Source organism: Galeopterus variegatus, unplaced genomic scaffold (assembly GCF_000696425.1).
Source record: "Galeopterus variegatus unplaced genomic scaffold, G_variegatus-3.0.2 Scaffold30, whole genome shotgun sequence".
Taxonomy (NCBI): domain Eukaryota; kingdom Metazoa; phylum Chordata; class Mammalia; order Dermoptera; family Cynocephalidae; genus Galeopterus; species Galeopterus variegatus.
This window is the reverse complement of record NW_007726141.1, coordinates 715,171-730,215: the sequence shown is the minus strand read 5'-3', so window position 1 is coordinate 730,215 and position 15,045 is coordinate 715,171. Positions and strand designations below refer to the sequence as shown.

General features: G+C 35.0%; 1 protein-coding gene across 1 annotated transcript in view; it reads right to left on the bottom strand.

Moving 5' to 3' along the window:
- GNAT3 (guanine nucleotide binding protein, alpha transducing 3) overlaps window positions 1-15,045 on the bottom strand; it is a 43,283-nt gene that overhangs the window by 881 nt on the left and 27,357 nt on the right. Inside the window, exons 6-7 of the mRNA XM_008570001.1 lie at window positions 3,238-3,367; window positions 2,893-3,046 (exon numbers count right to left, since the gene is read on the bottom strand). Coding sequence (XP_008568223.1) covers window positions 2,893-3,046; window positions 3,238-3,367 — 284 coding nt within the window. The remainder of the gene's footprint in view (window positions 1-2,892; window positions 3,047-3,237; window positions 3,368-15,045) is intronic.

The window sequence follows — 15,045 nt, the reverse complement described above, 5'->3', positions numbered from 1 at the left end:
TATATATATATATATATATATATATCAAATGCTGCATGTGTTTGTGTTCTCATGCATGCATGCATGTTTTAATACAAACTAAAAGAGGAAAAGAATGGAAATAGCAGATGACTGAGCTGCAGAAGGAAGAAGTATTTGAGCTGCACCTTGAGAGATGGCTAGAAGGGAGAAGAGAAAAATTATATATGAGTAAAATGATGAACGCTGAGCTTGAGAAAGTTTAGTCTAGTAGCAGGACATACAGTGGGTCAACTGGGAAAAAACAGAAATAAAATAGGTAGGCTAACAAATACAGGACAGCTAAAAATGACCAGTTGATTGACTTTATAAAAGAATATGCTTCATGAGGATTCAAAACAGGATGAAGCAGTACCATAAGATTTCCCAAGGAGGGCCGGCCCCATGGTGCACTTGGGAGAGTGCAGTGCTGGGAGCGCAGCGGGGCTTCTGCCACGGGTTCGGATCCTATATAAGTATGGCCGGTGTGTGAGTGCGGTGCAGGCGACACCTAGCCAAGGGTTGCAATCCCCTTACCAGTCAGGAAAAAAAAAAAAAAAAAAAAAAAAAAAAAAAAAAGATTTCCCAAGGAGATAAAGTTTTGTTCCCCATTTTATTGTAACTAGGAGCAAAGTTCCACGGAGGACAATCTTTAAAACTATATAACATGGCTGAAATCCAAAAATACTGCAAGACCAGTTGCAGCAAGAATATGAAGTCACAGAAACTTTCATTCATTGCTGATGGGAATGCAAAATGGTACAGTCACTTTAGAAGGCATTTGGCAGTTTTTTACAAAGTTACCTGGTCTTACCATACAATCCAGCAATCGTGCTCCTAGGTATTTACCTAAAAACTTATGTCCACACAAAAAATTTGCACATGGATGTTTATAGCAGCTTTTTTCATAATTGCCAAAAATTGGAAACAACTAAGATGTCCTTCAATAGGTGAAAGGTTTGTTTATGGAATGGAAAATTTTTCAGGAATATAAAGAAGTTAGCTATCAATCTACAAAAAAAAACATGGAGAAGAAAGCCTAAATAAATATTGCTGGGTAAAAGAAGCCAGTCAGGAAATGCTACACATTATATGATTTCAGCTATATGACATTCTGGAAAAGGCAAAACTACAGAAATAGTAAAAAGATCGGTGGTTTCCAGGGGCTGGAGAAGGGGTGAAACATAGGGAATTTTTAGTGCAGTGAAACTGTTCTGTAGAAAACTGTAATGGTGGATACATGGTATGCATTTGGTGAAACACATACGACCAAAAAGAGTGAACCCTTTAACCTATGGACTTTAGTTAATAATGTATCAATATCAGTACATCAGTTGTAACAAATGTACCACATCAATGCTAGATGCAAATACATCATAGGGAAACTAGAAGGGGACTGGAGAGGAAGTCCATATGGCAACTCCTTATACTTTCTGTTCAGAGTACATTTCTCTATAAACTAAAGACAGCTCTAAGAAATAAACCCTATTACCTAAATATATATATATATATATATATATATCCTGTATATATGTAATCCCTTAATTATGAGTGTATTTAATTTGTAATACTCAATATACAATCATCCTTATATTTAATCACATGGTAAATGTGTGAGCATGTTATAGATAATATTTATAATTACAGAAGAAAGATATAAGCACTAATCATAGATTAGCTGGTACAAATATGTACTTTTGACAGAATGCCATGCTCACACCTAAGTGGTGAGGCTGGATTTGTATTTGTTTAAATTATAAATATTTCAATTGCAATTTGAGGTGGTGGGCATGCTGATAGTATTGATCTGATTACCACATCCTGAGCACAGGTGCTGATGGTCAGGTCTGTGTGCTGTGAATATGTATAATCAATTAAAAAAATAGTAAATTTATGATGAGATAAAATATCATGAACTCCACACTATAAAAAGAACTCAGACTTTGAATGATAAGCCTTAAAGATTTTTTTGTGTCTTGTATTTTCCAATATTCTTTAATTAATATCAATACTTATAAAAATAACTATGGATTGTAAACAAATATTTTCTTAATATATAGTACATTTTCTCAAAATATATGTCTCCCATGATGAACTTTTCTGTTATATTTGACAAAAGAAAGGTTTCTAGATAAATTGTCTAATCTTTTGTGGTTAAAAAAATTACAAATATTTCCATCTTATTTTTTTTTTTTTTGTCCTTTTTTGAGACCAGCCGCACCGCGCTCAGCCAATCCCTATATGGGATCCGAACCTGTGGCAGGAGCACTACTGCGCTCCCAGCGCCGCACTCTCCCGAGTGCGCCATGGGCTCGGCCCATCTTATATAATTTTGTTAACAACAGAGCATCCAAGTATTTGTAAAAAATAAAGTCTCTGAAGGGAAAACAACCCTCTTATAAAACTTGACATTGATAGTCACTGACTAACAAAACCAGCACTAAAATTCTGGGACCTAGTGAAACCAGAAAAAGAGAAAATGCACTATTCTCAAATTCATTAATGCTATCCCTTTGGAAACAATTCAGACATTGAAGAGGCATTGAGATCTAACAAAGCATTACAAGATTTCATTAGGAAATACATTAAAAATGCCAGTTTTGAATAAGATTTACATTCTTATTATAATGTTGACAACATTACAGTTTACATTTCATAGAGTAGCAACCCTGATTCACCTAACCTCTTCTGGTTTATTCCTTAGGGCTTTCCTTTAGTGTAAAAATGTAGTGTAGAGAAGGTTCCTCTTTATTTGTAAGATTCTTTATAGTTTGGATCACATACATGACTCAAAAAAATGATCATTCACTTCATCTTCATAAATATTAGATGTCAAGATCCAGATAGGAAAATATATGTCTATACAAGAATTTGCTGCTTCGGAATTAATCTTACCAGTGTATTCTGGAAAGCAGATACTAAGATGCACTTTGGTTACTTTTTCTTGAAAGAGATCTTTCTTATTCAGAAAAAGGACAATGGAGGTGGTTGCAAAATACTTGTGATTACAGATACTGTTGAACAGGTGAAGGCTTTCATGCATTCTGTTCTGTTAGGAATAAGAGATGAGAATGTATAGGTTTATTATTTGCAAGGTGTGAATGTTAGGCCTCATAAACAAAGATCTAGAAATAATATCCATCTTTGGAACATCTTCACTGAGTTGGGCAGTGTGGTAGTACTATTGGAAAGCATGAATGTTTGTTTCTTACCTTGGCCTTGTTTTCCTATTAGACTTACCACTTCTTCATCTTCCACTAGGACCATGTCATAGGCACTGAGTGCAGCACAAAATATAATGCACGTAACTCCTTCAAAGCAGTGAATCCATTTCTTTCTCTCTGATCTCTGTCCACCTACATCAAACATTCTTTAAAAAATACATTAAATGAACAATGAATCTTAAACATTTCTTTCAAAATTTGCACTAAAGTTAAGGTCTGGAGTTGTAAATGGATGCTTGCATATCTTTAAAAGGTATTACTTTGATTTTTATTGATTATAAACTAAATCTTCTCTGGTCAACTTGCAGCTCAAGGACTACAGAAAAAGAGAAAGTTCATCTTTTGGTGGTTTTGTTTTTTCTATTGTCTTCATGCAGACTAGAGTAAAATAATTCACACACTGACTTTGAGCAACTGGGAAATTTAAAGCAGTTTAGAGGGTTAATAAAAAAAAATGTATTAGCCTTAGAAGATTTTGACCAAAGTTTACACACATTCTCTTGAAAAAACAGAAGCTACAAGAAGATTGGAAGTTGCTATAGTTTTGATACTCTGATTCTTGCCTGTTCTCTTAGCTCTTCCTACATTCATTTGTTTATTCAAACAATTACTGTTTGCGTTCTATGTGCTGGACACTGTGCTAGGTCTACTGACACAAAGACGAAAAGATATGGCCACTATCTTCAAAGAGCTAGCTGTCTGATAGAGAGAAAAACAAGTAAGTTATTATAGTATTATGTTATAAATATTCTAATAAACAAGGTAAAATGTGAGCACACCGGAAAATTTAAGTCAGCCTGAAGGACCATGAAACTTACTCAGAGGAGGTGTTTGAAAACTTGGCCGTCCCTCTATTTTCGTATTTTGGTAAAAGTCACTATTGTGGACAAAGTTACTCTTAACATCTCCCTCCTCCTTATCTCCATATACTACACATCCAAAATACACTTTCTAATTTATCCATTTCTTTCTAATTCCTCTCCTCTTGACCAAGACACCAGCATTTCTTACCAGGGCCACTACAAAAGTGTCCTAACTGATCTCCCTGTTTCTATTCTTGCAGCCCCCAAATTGACTCTCAAAGCACTCAGAATTGTTTTAATGTACTTAATTTAATGCTTTAATAAATTTAATAAATTCCTTTTTATACTGTTTTTCTGGTTACAACCCTCCAATGGGTTCCCTTTTCGTTAGAATAAAACACAAACTTGCTGTGATGACTTATGAGACCCCAGCTGTCCTGGTTTTTGCCTACTTTCTAAGGTTATTTCACACCACTTTCTTCTTTTTAATTCAGTCCGATCACAAGGCTATTCTTTTATATAAAGGTAGTATAAACCTAACTTTTACTGTGACAGGATTGTTGCACAGGCTGTCTCCTTTTCCTGTAAAACAATTTTCTTTCTTCATTCTATGACTGCCTCCCTCTTTCAGGTCTTAGCATCAATATCTCCTCCACAAAGAAGCCTCCTTGAGCATCCATGTAAATTGTATACCTCATTTACTTTCCATGGCATCACTTTCTTTCCTTTATAGAAATCCTGACAATCAATAATTAACTGGCTTGTTTATTTTTTAACATGTTTAATATGTATCATGTCCCTAACAGAATAGCAGTCTCAAAAGGGCAAGAACTTGATCTATGTTAGTAACTGTTATATTCCCAGTGCCTGTCATAGTACCTGACACACAACAGGCATGCAATACATATTTGCTAAGTAGATTAATACATTCCATGTCACCAGAATGGGGGAGGGGAGATGTGCATGTGCAAGTCATCAAGGCATGAGAGAACATGGCATGTTTGGGGTAAGCAAGTCATTTATATGTTGGGGAACATGAAGAGAAAGGCAAAAACATTCAGATATATGTCCTAATACTTATCATTCATTCATTCATTATTTGTTCAACAAATATTTATTGAGCACTTATTGTATGCCAGACACCAAAGATTCATCTTCAAGAAGCTTATAATCTGATGGTGGTGATGGGGTGTGTGTGTTTGGGAATAGACTTAATATACCCATATTAGATAAGAGTGTAAGGGGTGGGTTTTTGTACTTAGGTAAAAGGGACCATCATGGTAATTGGAAACAGAGTGGTCAGAAATTGTAGATGACAGAGGTGTAAAAACCTAAGGAGATGAGGGATTGAGCCAAGTGGATGCCTGAGAAAGAATGTTTCAGGCAAAGGCAAAAGAAGAAACAGCAAGAGCAAAGTATTTGAGGAGGCAGGAGTAAGCCGGAGGTGATAGGCTAGTAATGGATTTACTGGCTCTTTCATGTTACATGAGAGGTTTAGATTTTATACTGCAGGCAATGGAGGACTATGGGGGATTTTTAGGTAGGGAATTGACATTTTTTTGTTTGTCTGTTGTTGTTGTGTAGATCATTTTGATCTGAGTCCACAAGATAGATTTAATGAGGAAGAAATTAGAGGCAAAAAAAGAAATTATGGGCCTTTCATAATAGTTTAAGCCCAAGATATTAAGTACCAAAAAGCATCTAAGCTGTATGCACTTCAAGGGTAATAACTATACCTGAGGAAATAAATGCCAACCAGCTGATGTACTGAAGAGAATCAAAAGTTAAATACATTGTACGTCACATTTCACATATGAACCAAGTAGAGAACAAGAGAACATATATATCGAACTAAAATTCCTCATATATATACATACAAACACACATATGCACCAATGCAAAATCATTCCATTTGGAAGTAGATTAAAAGAGAAGATGCTCACAATATTGAAAATATGGTTAAGAGCTCAATAGTTACATGGTTTGGAAACTTAAATTCAGTGTTAATAAAGAATATTATATGTACTGCTAATTACCAAACCTTCAGTTTCAGACTTGAAAAATAAATGGAGGAAGAGAACAGTCAAAATTCTTTAAGTTAACATTATGTAAAAATTAAACAATAAATTTAATTTTAAAAATCAGTGAACATTCTTAAGAAAGCAAGGATAATTATGCATTCAGATATTTACATTTTTAGCTAAATGCTTTGTTAATCCATAAAAGCAAACGGTATTTTTCAGACTTTGAAAAATAGAATTTTATCTATTCCTTTATTGAAATTACCTAAACTATATAAAATGTGGGAGAAATAGAAATAGTTCAGATCATAGCTTTTATTTCCTCCTTAAATTCTCATATCACCAATTTTAATAGATTAATCTTAATTTAACACACCTAATAAGAGTTTTATATTTGCCATGCATATAAGCATATTACAATTAACTTATTTAAACCTCACCATGACCTTATAAGATAGGTACAATTATTATTCCTGTTTTTCAGATGAGCCCATAAGTGACTTACCCAAGGCTTATTAATTCAAACAATATTTGTTGAGGCCACTATGTACCAGGCACCTTGACAGGTTCAAATAGGTTCTGTGCATGTGACAGTTAAGCTGTTAAAGTTGTTGACTTGTTAAGTATAAAACTATTTACTTAGACCAGAGGTCCCCAACTAGTATTAGTGCCTATGGTTGGCTCTCAAACCCTCACTGGTGGATTGGAATGATCTTCACTGTGGAGTCTACACACCTCTCCCCAGGCCAGGCAGTAGTTCTAAGTATTGTCAGGCAGGTCACTGGGCAAAAACGTGAAACTCATCCTTCTGAGAGGTTTTGTTCCATTCTTTTAATGAAGATAATGTAGACTTTCTGCATTTGTTGTACGTATATTCTCCATTTGATTATATATGAATGTATTAAAAATTACTTGTTCATCATAAGGAAATATGATACTGTGATTGAATGAAGATGCATTCACTTGTGGATTTTGGTGAGTTGAGGGTGGAGTATACATCACCAGGTTTAAACTTCTGGTGGGCTTTTTAAACTAAGACCACTCTTTATAGCCACATCCACTAGATTTTAACATGTAAGAACCTCCATAGTTCTTGCCTCCTCCTTTGCTCTAAGCTTCTCCTCAGGATTTGCTTAATGGAAAACTAACTAAACATGGAAGCAGGACAAAAGTAATTGGATGAATGGAATATCTGTGCTAAAAGAGCCCAATACTCAGTTTCCAGTGCCGTGGAAACCAAATTCCAGTACAACTTGGTTAAGTTTTCTTCACTAAGCAAGACTTGAATTAGCTTTTGCTTTTGAGTCTCCTTTTCTCTGCTTCTATGTCCAACTATCCCACTTCCCTCCACTCTGATTCATACTTTCTACCTTTAATCACATTTATCTTTTCAGTCAGATCATATTCAAATCTTAACAGTTTGAGGAAATCCTTGTCTCCTTAAGGTGACTGCTGTAGATTGATTAAATTGTATCCCCCAAAGTTTATTATTAGAAGCTTAATCCCCTCTGTAACTGTTGAGGGTGGGAAATCTTATTACGGTAATTGAGGTGGGGCCTTGAAGAGGTGATTAGATTGTAGGACCATGCTCTCGTGAATGGTTAATAATGGTGGTCAGGGGCGTGGTTCTGAGGGCTTTAAAAGGAGAGCACCTGAGAGTCTCTCTCTCTCCAAACCACCATTTTCTGCCATGTGAGACCCCGCATTTCTGTAAAGCCACCACCAAAGAAGACCCTCACCAGATATGTTCCCTGGACTTTGGACTTCTCAGCCCCTGAAACCGTAAGCAATAAGTTTTGTTTTCTTATAAATCACTCAGTTCCAAGTATTTTCTTATAAGCAACAGAAATGGAGCAATACAGTGACTTTGTATAACTGCTCAGATTCCCTACATGGTGACCAAACATTTTACCTCAGAAAGGATAATCTTATTTCTTTCATATGAATTGCTTTGTTTTGTTTTTGGCAACGGGTCCCTAGAAATAATAATAAGAATTATCAAAGCACAGGAATTCTAATTTATGGACTCAATGGGGAACATAAATGTTTCAGGAAAGGGGGGAAAAGGAACTTTATATATTTCCTACATATTTATTTTCTGCAACATAATGTTCTCAAATGAATTTTCCAAATATTGAAACATCTGAAGAATCTCCAAAAGGAAAATCACAGTGAAAGCAAGCCCAGTAATCTCACTAGCTATGTCCTGACTTGCTGTAATGATCCAGCTTCTTTGCAGCCTAGTAGTGATACATTAACACCAAGTGTAAGAGGTAGCTACTCCCCTCTTCAGGGAAATGCATACAACTGTGATAAATAACAGTAGTGGGAGTAATAACTTATGGTTTTATAAAAGCCATATTAAAATTGTGTCCTCTGCTTGATAAATTCATATTTATAGTTTTATTTGTTCCTCATTACAATTCTTTGTGTCAGAAAGGAAAATAGTATTAAACCCATTATACGAAAGAAGAAACTGAGCCTTTGAGAGGCTAAGTGGTTTCTTCCCAAACTCACAATTAATAAGGGGTGGAACTTATGTAATATGACCCTTAGCCCAGTATTCTTTCAGCATATCATGCAGCTTCCAATAAACAGGTTTTAATAGGCTTAGCTTTCTCCCAAGGAAGGGAAGACAAAAATTACTAAGTCTTAGTATTTTATTCATTTTGATAAAACGGCTTCTGAAAGTCTGTGTTAGATTGAATGCTTATAATCTCATTTTGTGACTCACTTGAGGAACCATATATTTTTTTCTTTGCAGATTTATTTAGGAGATATAGGTCCAGGGACCACTGAACATTTCTCTAATGCCATCTGCTATTATTGGACTAACACATTCATTAGTAAATCGGATCAAGGGCCAGCGTTTTGTTTTGCTTTCATATTGATTCTCCTGGACATCATGGTAGTTCTAAGAAAAGTTACATACTGTTTTGCTATTTTTGTAGTAATTTAGTTTTTGTACATTTCCTTTCAATTTTAGCTTGTCCTCTAAATTTTCATTTAGGCCTTATTTCACAGTGGTGTAAAGTTTTAGAACCTATTAAAACAATTCAGACTTTTCAAAGTGCAGTATTTACTTATATATTTGACTGTAGAGGTCACCCTTATATATGAAAACAAAAACAAAACAAAACAAAACAAAAACTCCATTGTGACCATTTTGTAAACAACAGAATTAAAATCTGAGCAAAATATGTATATTTGCTGCCCGAACATTTGGATTGATGAAATATAATATACGATTAATTAGGAGAATAGACATGCTTGAATATCCTTAATTTCCTGAAAACGTTACCAGAGCCTTAATGATATTGAATAGAATTTATAGTCCTTATTTTAGGTAAAGAGTTTTTATCTTATTTATTTAAATGGGGGGGGCAGGGAGTAATATGTATTTCCTTATTAAGTCTGATGTTTAAGTTAGGATTCTTAAAGTTAAAAAAAAAAAGGTTTTTAAGTGATTGGTATGTATGATGTAGCTAAAAAATGACAGGCCAGGCTTTTAAGTGGCAGCTGAACATTGATTATTTGTTAAATTGCTCATGGCATTAATATAGGGCAAGCCATCAGAGTTTTATGGTTTTATGTGAAACAGTTGACTAAACAATTGAGTTTTATAGTGCTAAACAATTGGCAAAGCTATTGAATTTTATGGGTTTATGTCAAACAGTTGGCTAAGTATTTGGCCACACAAGATTATTCACACTTTATATCTGAAGAGGTTATTATGAAATAATCTGCCCTTTATAATGCTAACAAAATTATTACCTAATCTAAGATAGCTAAAAATCAGTAATATTTCTGAAGCTGTTTTATTTGTTAATGTCTTTGCTTAACATATAAGAACGCGACTGTCTTTGAAAAATCAGTTTCTGACATCTACTATATATTTGTCTACGGAAAAATAAGATCTAACCTGAGTAGATATTTATTTTAAACTATTTTGTTGGATGGGATTTACTGAAGGTGTTTGGTAACTCTATGTAAGTTGGTATAACTTGTTAGGATGCCTACATATGAGAGGTCAACAGGTGGACCAGAGTCATCACTACACAGCCATAGTAAAATGATCCAACCAAATCTTTCCCTTGTGCCCGATTCTGAAAATAGAGAAGGGTAGATACTTGCAGACAGGAATATGCACAGAGGTCTTTATAAATTCCTTAATTACTCATGATTAAAAAAAAGAATCAAAAGGACTTATAACCATAAAGGAACCAGGGTCTCCAAATCCCCAGAAGTGTTAGTACCACTGTGCTGTATACATTCTACTAAATGTGTGTATGTGTGTATGTGTGCGTGTGCATGTGCATTTGGAACTCTAAATGCCCACTAGATAGTTCTCTGATTATTGAATAACATAATTCATTAAGTTATTAAATAAATTCTGTTGGAGTAAATTAGACGTCATTTTACATAACTTGTTTTGGTCATATTGATCATGAACATACCTGAAACAAATACATAGTATACATGAGTTATTGTTCTATGAGATCTAATAGAGAATATCAAAACTAAATTGAGATATAGCTTCTGGGTAGACAACTAGACTCACTCCTCAGCTGAAATGAATCATACCCCACACAAATGAGCACAGTGTACATGATTCAACTTCATATTTCAGGAAGATGGTAATTTATTTTATATCACAGATCTCAAACAATCTTGAGAACAGTTATGTTAAATGTACGAAATCCAAAGCTCTACATTGTAATAGTCGCTGACCTTTTTTCTTTGGCTCCCATATAGTTTCAAGTCTTTTCTATTTGTTTTTTTAATCGTGGAACAATTAGGGAGGAAGTTACTTCTCTATAATTATTTGATAAATTTTTATAAATCTATTTCTAAGTTACTTGTTCTGAGAAACTATTCTATAACAGTAGATGGGCTCACATTTGCATTGCATTTTCATCTTACATAGTACTCTAATATCTGTAAAGACAATTTATTTTATCATTTTAACAACTGGAGTTCTGGTTTGGTAAGAACTCTAAGGTAATTTTCCTTAAATTAGATGATATATAAAGGTGATACAGTGCCCGGGCAGAGAAAATTTCCATTTTGGTGTTCATGTTTAAAATTTTAGAGTTGTCTAACTTAATATGTAAATTAAGTCTTTAGCTTTAAATGGTCGTAGAATGATTTATGCCATGTGAGTACAAATCAATGCTAATGAAATATATTAAAACCTGGGCAATTGCTGAAATGAAGTTGGAAGGTACATTTTTTTATACTTCCTATTTTGAATTACAGCAGAATTCTACACTACAAAAGCCTGTGCACTTTGGACAATCCTATTCAGCACTTGAAAGAAAAGTGATTTAACTATGAGAATTTATTAAAGGATTAATATGTCAATTGCTCTGACTAATTAAAAAATGTATTTACATGATTTTAAACAGTTCCTTAGGGAAAAAAATTAAATATTTTGTAGCAAAATGTAAATATTTTCAAAATGTTATTATTTAAATAAAGACTTGTTTTTAAAGAAATTCCCTGCATTTGAGTAAGGAGTTGGTATCTTCTCCATCCTCTTCCTCATAGAATTAATAACCTTTAATAACACCATCTTGAGTCAGAGAGAAAGCAAAACCTCTTAAGAAAACTACAGTTCCAAACCTGTTTTAGTGGATGGCAGAGATAGTAGTTGTATAGTAAAGAGAATGTTATATCAAAATAACTCCTAACTGTGCTTCACAATCCAATTCACAAACACCTTATATTTTAGCATTGATACTGTCACAGAGAATTAGCAAGACCCTTCCTATTCCTTCATACAGGGCCAGCAATAGATGAAAGTAGAACAGAACACCTTCCTGTATGACTTAGTGCTTCACAAAATCAACCACAGAACTACAACAGGCAAGAGGAAATGGATTATGCACCCATGGGGGTCTGCAGGCCTAATCTGAAGAGGCCTATTATGCTGGAAATATCTTTCTAGTAATATTTTATTTTTAAAAATTAATGCCAATGCCATATTCTACTCAAAATATAATTTTTAAAAATTAATGGTTATTTATATTACCTGGTACTGAGTAAAATAGATGTTCCAGGAAATTAACATGATTTTCTGAGGTTTGGTGTTCATTGGCAATCATCTCAAACACAGTTTTAGTGCACAAACCTGTGATGTAGCACAGGACCCTGCCAACTCAAAGACATCTTCCCAGTAGGCTGTCATTTTATCTTCCCTCTCCTCTTTTCTGTGAAAGGAATTATAAATGACCCACACCACTGGAAGAAGCACTTACTCTACAGAAAAAGAATGGTTTTCACCCCAATTTCTTTAAAAACCCATCAGTGATGTACAATGTAAGGAGTGTAGTCTATGAAGACAAAAGATGTGCATTTTAATCCCATTTGTACTACTTCTATGTAAGACCCTGGGAAAATCTTTCACCTTGTTTTAGCCTGCATTTCTTGATTCTTTATCCTTCATAAGGACAGCAGAACACATCTCCTCATGTTCCTGTGAAGGTGTAAAGATAGTGCAAGCATTGTGTATTTACTCATTCGACAGAAATCACTATATGGTTACTCTGTGCTAGTCACTGTGATAAGCCCTGAAGGGAGAGCTGTAGACAGACACGGCCCCCAGCTCCTGGAGCTCAGGGCATATGAGACAGAAACAGAAATGAAAAGAGAAGACAAATATAGAAAAAAGGCAATCTCATATATTGGTAAGTTTAAAAAAAAGAGAAAAAAGTAGTGTGATGTGTCACTATTATAATGGAGATGGCCCACGCTGGCATGACTAGTGAGACTAGTGAGAGCTGTTTATTTGCCTTTCTTCCCAGTTCTGCATTTAGTGACATAATGTTGGCAGGTTGGAATTAGCCATGGTAGGGGTATTTACCCCAAAGAAATTATCAAGCTACAAATTAGCCCTCCCTCTTTGCCTCCCTACCCGAGAGAGCCTGCTGTTAAACATTTACCGGTCTGCAGTTGGGTGTAATGGTGACAGGAATATGCAGGGATAATAAATAGATAGCATGGTCAAAGCTCCATGAGGAGATGGCATTTGATTTGGGAACTTAATGATAAGAAGGAGATATTCCTTGCAGAGATCCAGGAACACAGCTCCTTAGGCAAAAAGCCCAGCAAACACAAAGGCCCTAAGACTTGGGATGTTAGAGAACAGGTATATAAACAAGATAATTTATGAGCATGACTGTTTCTGAGGAGATACTAAATTAGTTGGTGTAGCGAGTGACCAAAGTTGTGAGCTTTTAGGCGTTCAATAGGTGACATTAATTGTAAAACTGGCTTTATGATTCAGATAATCTAGGACTCAGAAACTGTCATTAGCTTTATGCAAGATAAAAACTGTATCAAGTTGTCTGCTAGGATTGCACTTCATCTAATCTTTACAACAAATTTATCAGGCAAGTAAAAGGGAACTGTGTTCCTTAACTCCTGCTGCTAATTATTGGAGAGCATGGGGTTAGAACTTTCATCTGACCAGCGTCAAGACCCACAGTCAGTTCTAGTCTGTGTTTCAGGGAGAAATTTGGAGAGGAAAACAAAGTGTAAAACAGAAAAGGAAGTGTGTCAAAAATGCTTTCCAGGCGCAGGAGGGGCAGAGGAGAGAAGCCAAAGGAAAACCAGAGAAACTGTACCAAAGATCAGGAGGAAGCTCCCAAAGGAAAACCAGAGAAACTGTACCAAAGATCAGGAGGAAGCTCCCAAAGCAAAACCAGAGAAACTGTACCAAAGATCAGGAGGAAGCTCCCAAAGGAAAACCAGAGAGACTGTACCAAAGATCAGGAGGCTGGAGAAAGTAGTTGCAGGAGAGGAATTATACAGCGTGGAGCCAGGACCGATGACAGACTTTTATTACATGTACCAAGCAAGGGATGATGTTGATCTCCATCTGTGCAGTCCCTTTACCCTGGTTTCATCTCTGGTTCTTCTTTCAGAAAATTAACTATTCATGGGCCTGAAATTTAGGTATAAATTTTAAAGAGTTTTTTTTTTTCATATTAATTGAAATATCCTATCTATATAATAGCTATTCTAATTAGATATTTTACATTACCAGTTTTTATACTTTAAAAATTTTAAAGCTTTTATCTCCCTGAAACAAAATGTTTTTGATATTGACTAATTACTATTCTCTTACTTTTTTCTTACAAATCGATACAGTTTTTCTACTCTTTAAAAATGTTCAAATTATTAAATGTATGAATGGCTTTATTAATTGTATTTTTTTTTTTTTTGTCCTTTTTGAGACCTGCCGCACTGTGCTCAGCCAGTGAGCGCTGTGAGCGCACGGGCCATCCCTATATAGGATCCGAACCTGCGGCGGGAGCACTGCTGTGCTCCCAGCGCTGCACTCTCCCGAGTGCGCCACGGGCTCGGCCCTCTTTCCTTTTTTTAATTTAATTTTTTTTAATTGTAACAGTTGAATGTACATATCTGTGGGGTACAGAGTTGAATATCAGTACTTGTGAGCAATGTGTGATGCTCAAATCAGAATAATTATTATATTGCATAATATACACTGTCATTGCTATTCATGATTTTTTCACTATGGAAGGATACAGCTAGAACCTGGTATTAATGGTTAATATTTCATCTTGTCCACAGTCTACAGGGAAAGGTGCTTAAGTATCAAGGGATATTTTCTAACACTATAGTATGAGTTTCCATTCCTTATATAGTTAATGAGTATAGGAAATGAGTGATTTTGCAAAAGAATTTCTAGGAAGGTCTTCATAATGAAGCTGCAATGAAAATTATGACTGATTTTCATACCCAAAACATGCTTATAAAATATTCCTTGTTATTCTGGTAAACAGAATCACATTCAAATAATTGTGTTCTTAATTATTTGCATTTTTTAAAATTAAGGAAATAGATGTAATGGTACTATTTCAAGCAAATGGGAGAGTAGAAAGGCAAAGGACATAGGATCCCTGGCACCTGTTGCTTAAATGTTATTTAAATATATTTACTTTTCTCTCCCCCCCCCCCCCCCCCCCCCCCCCC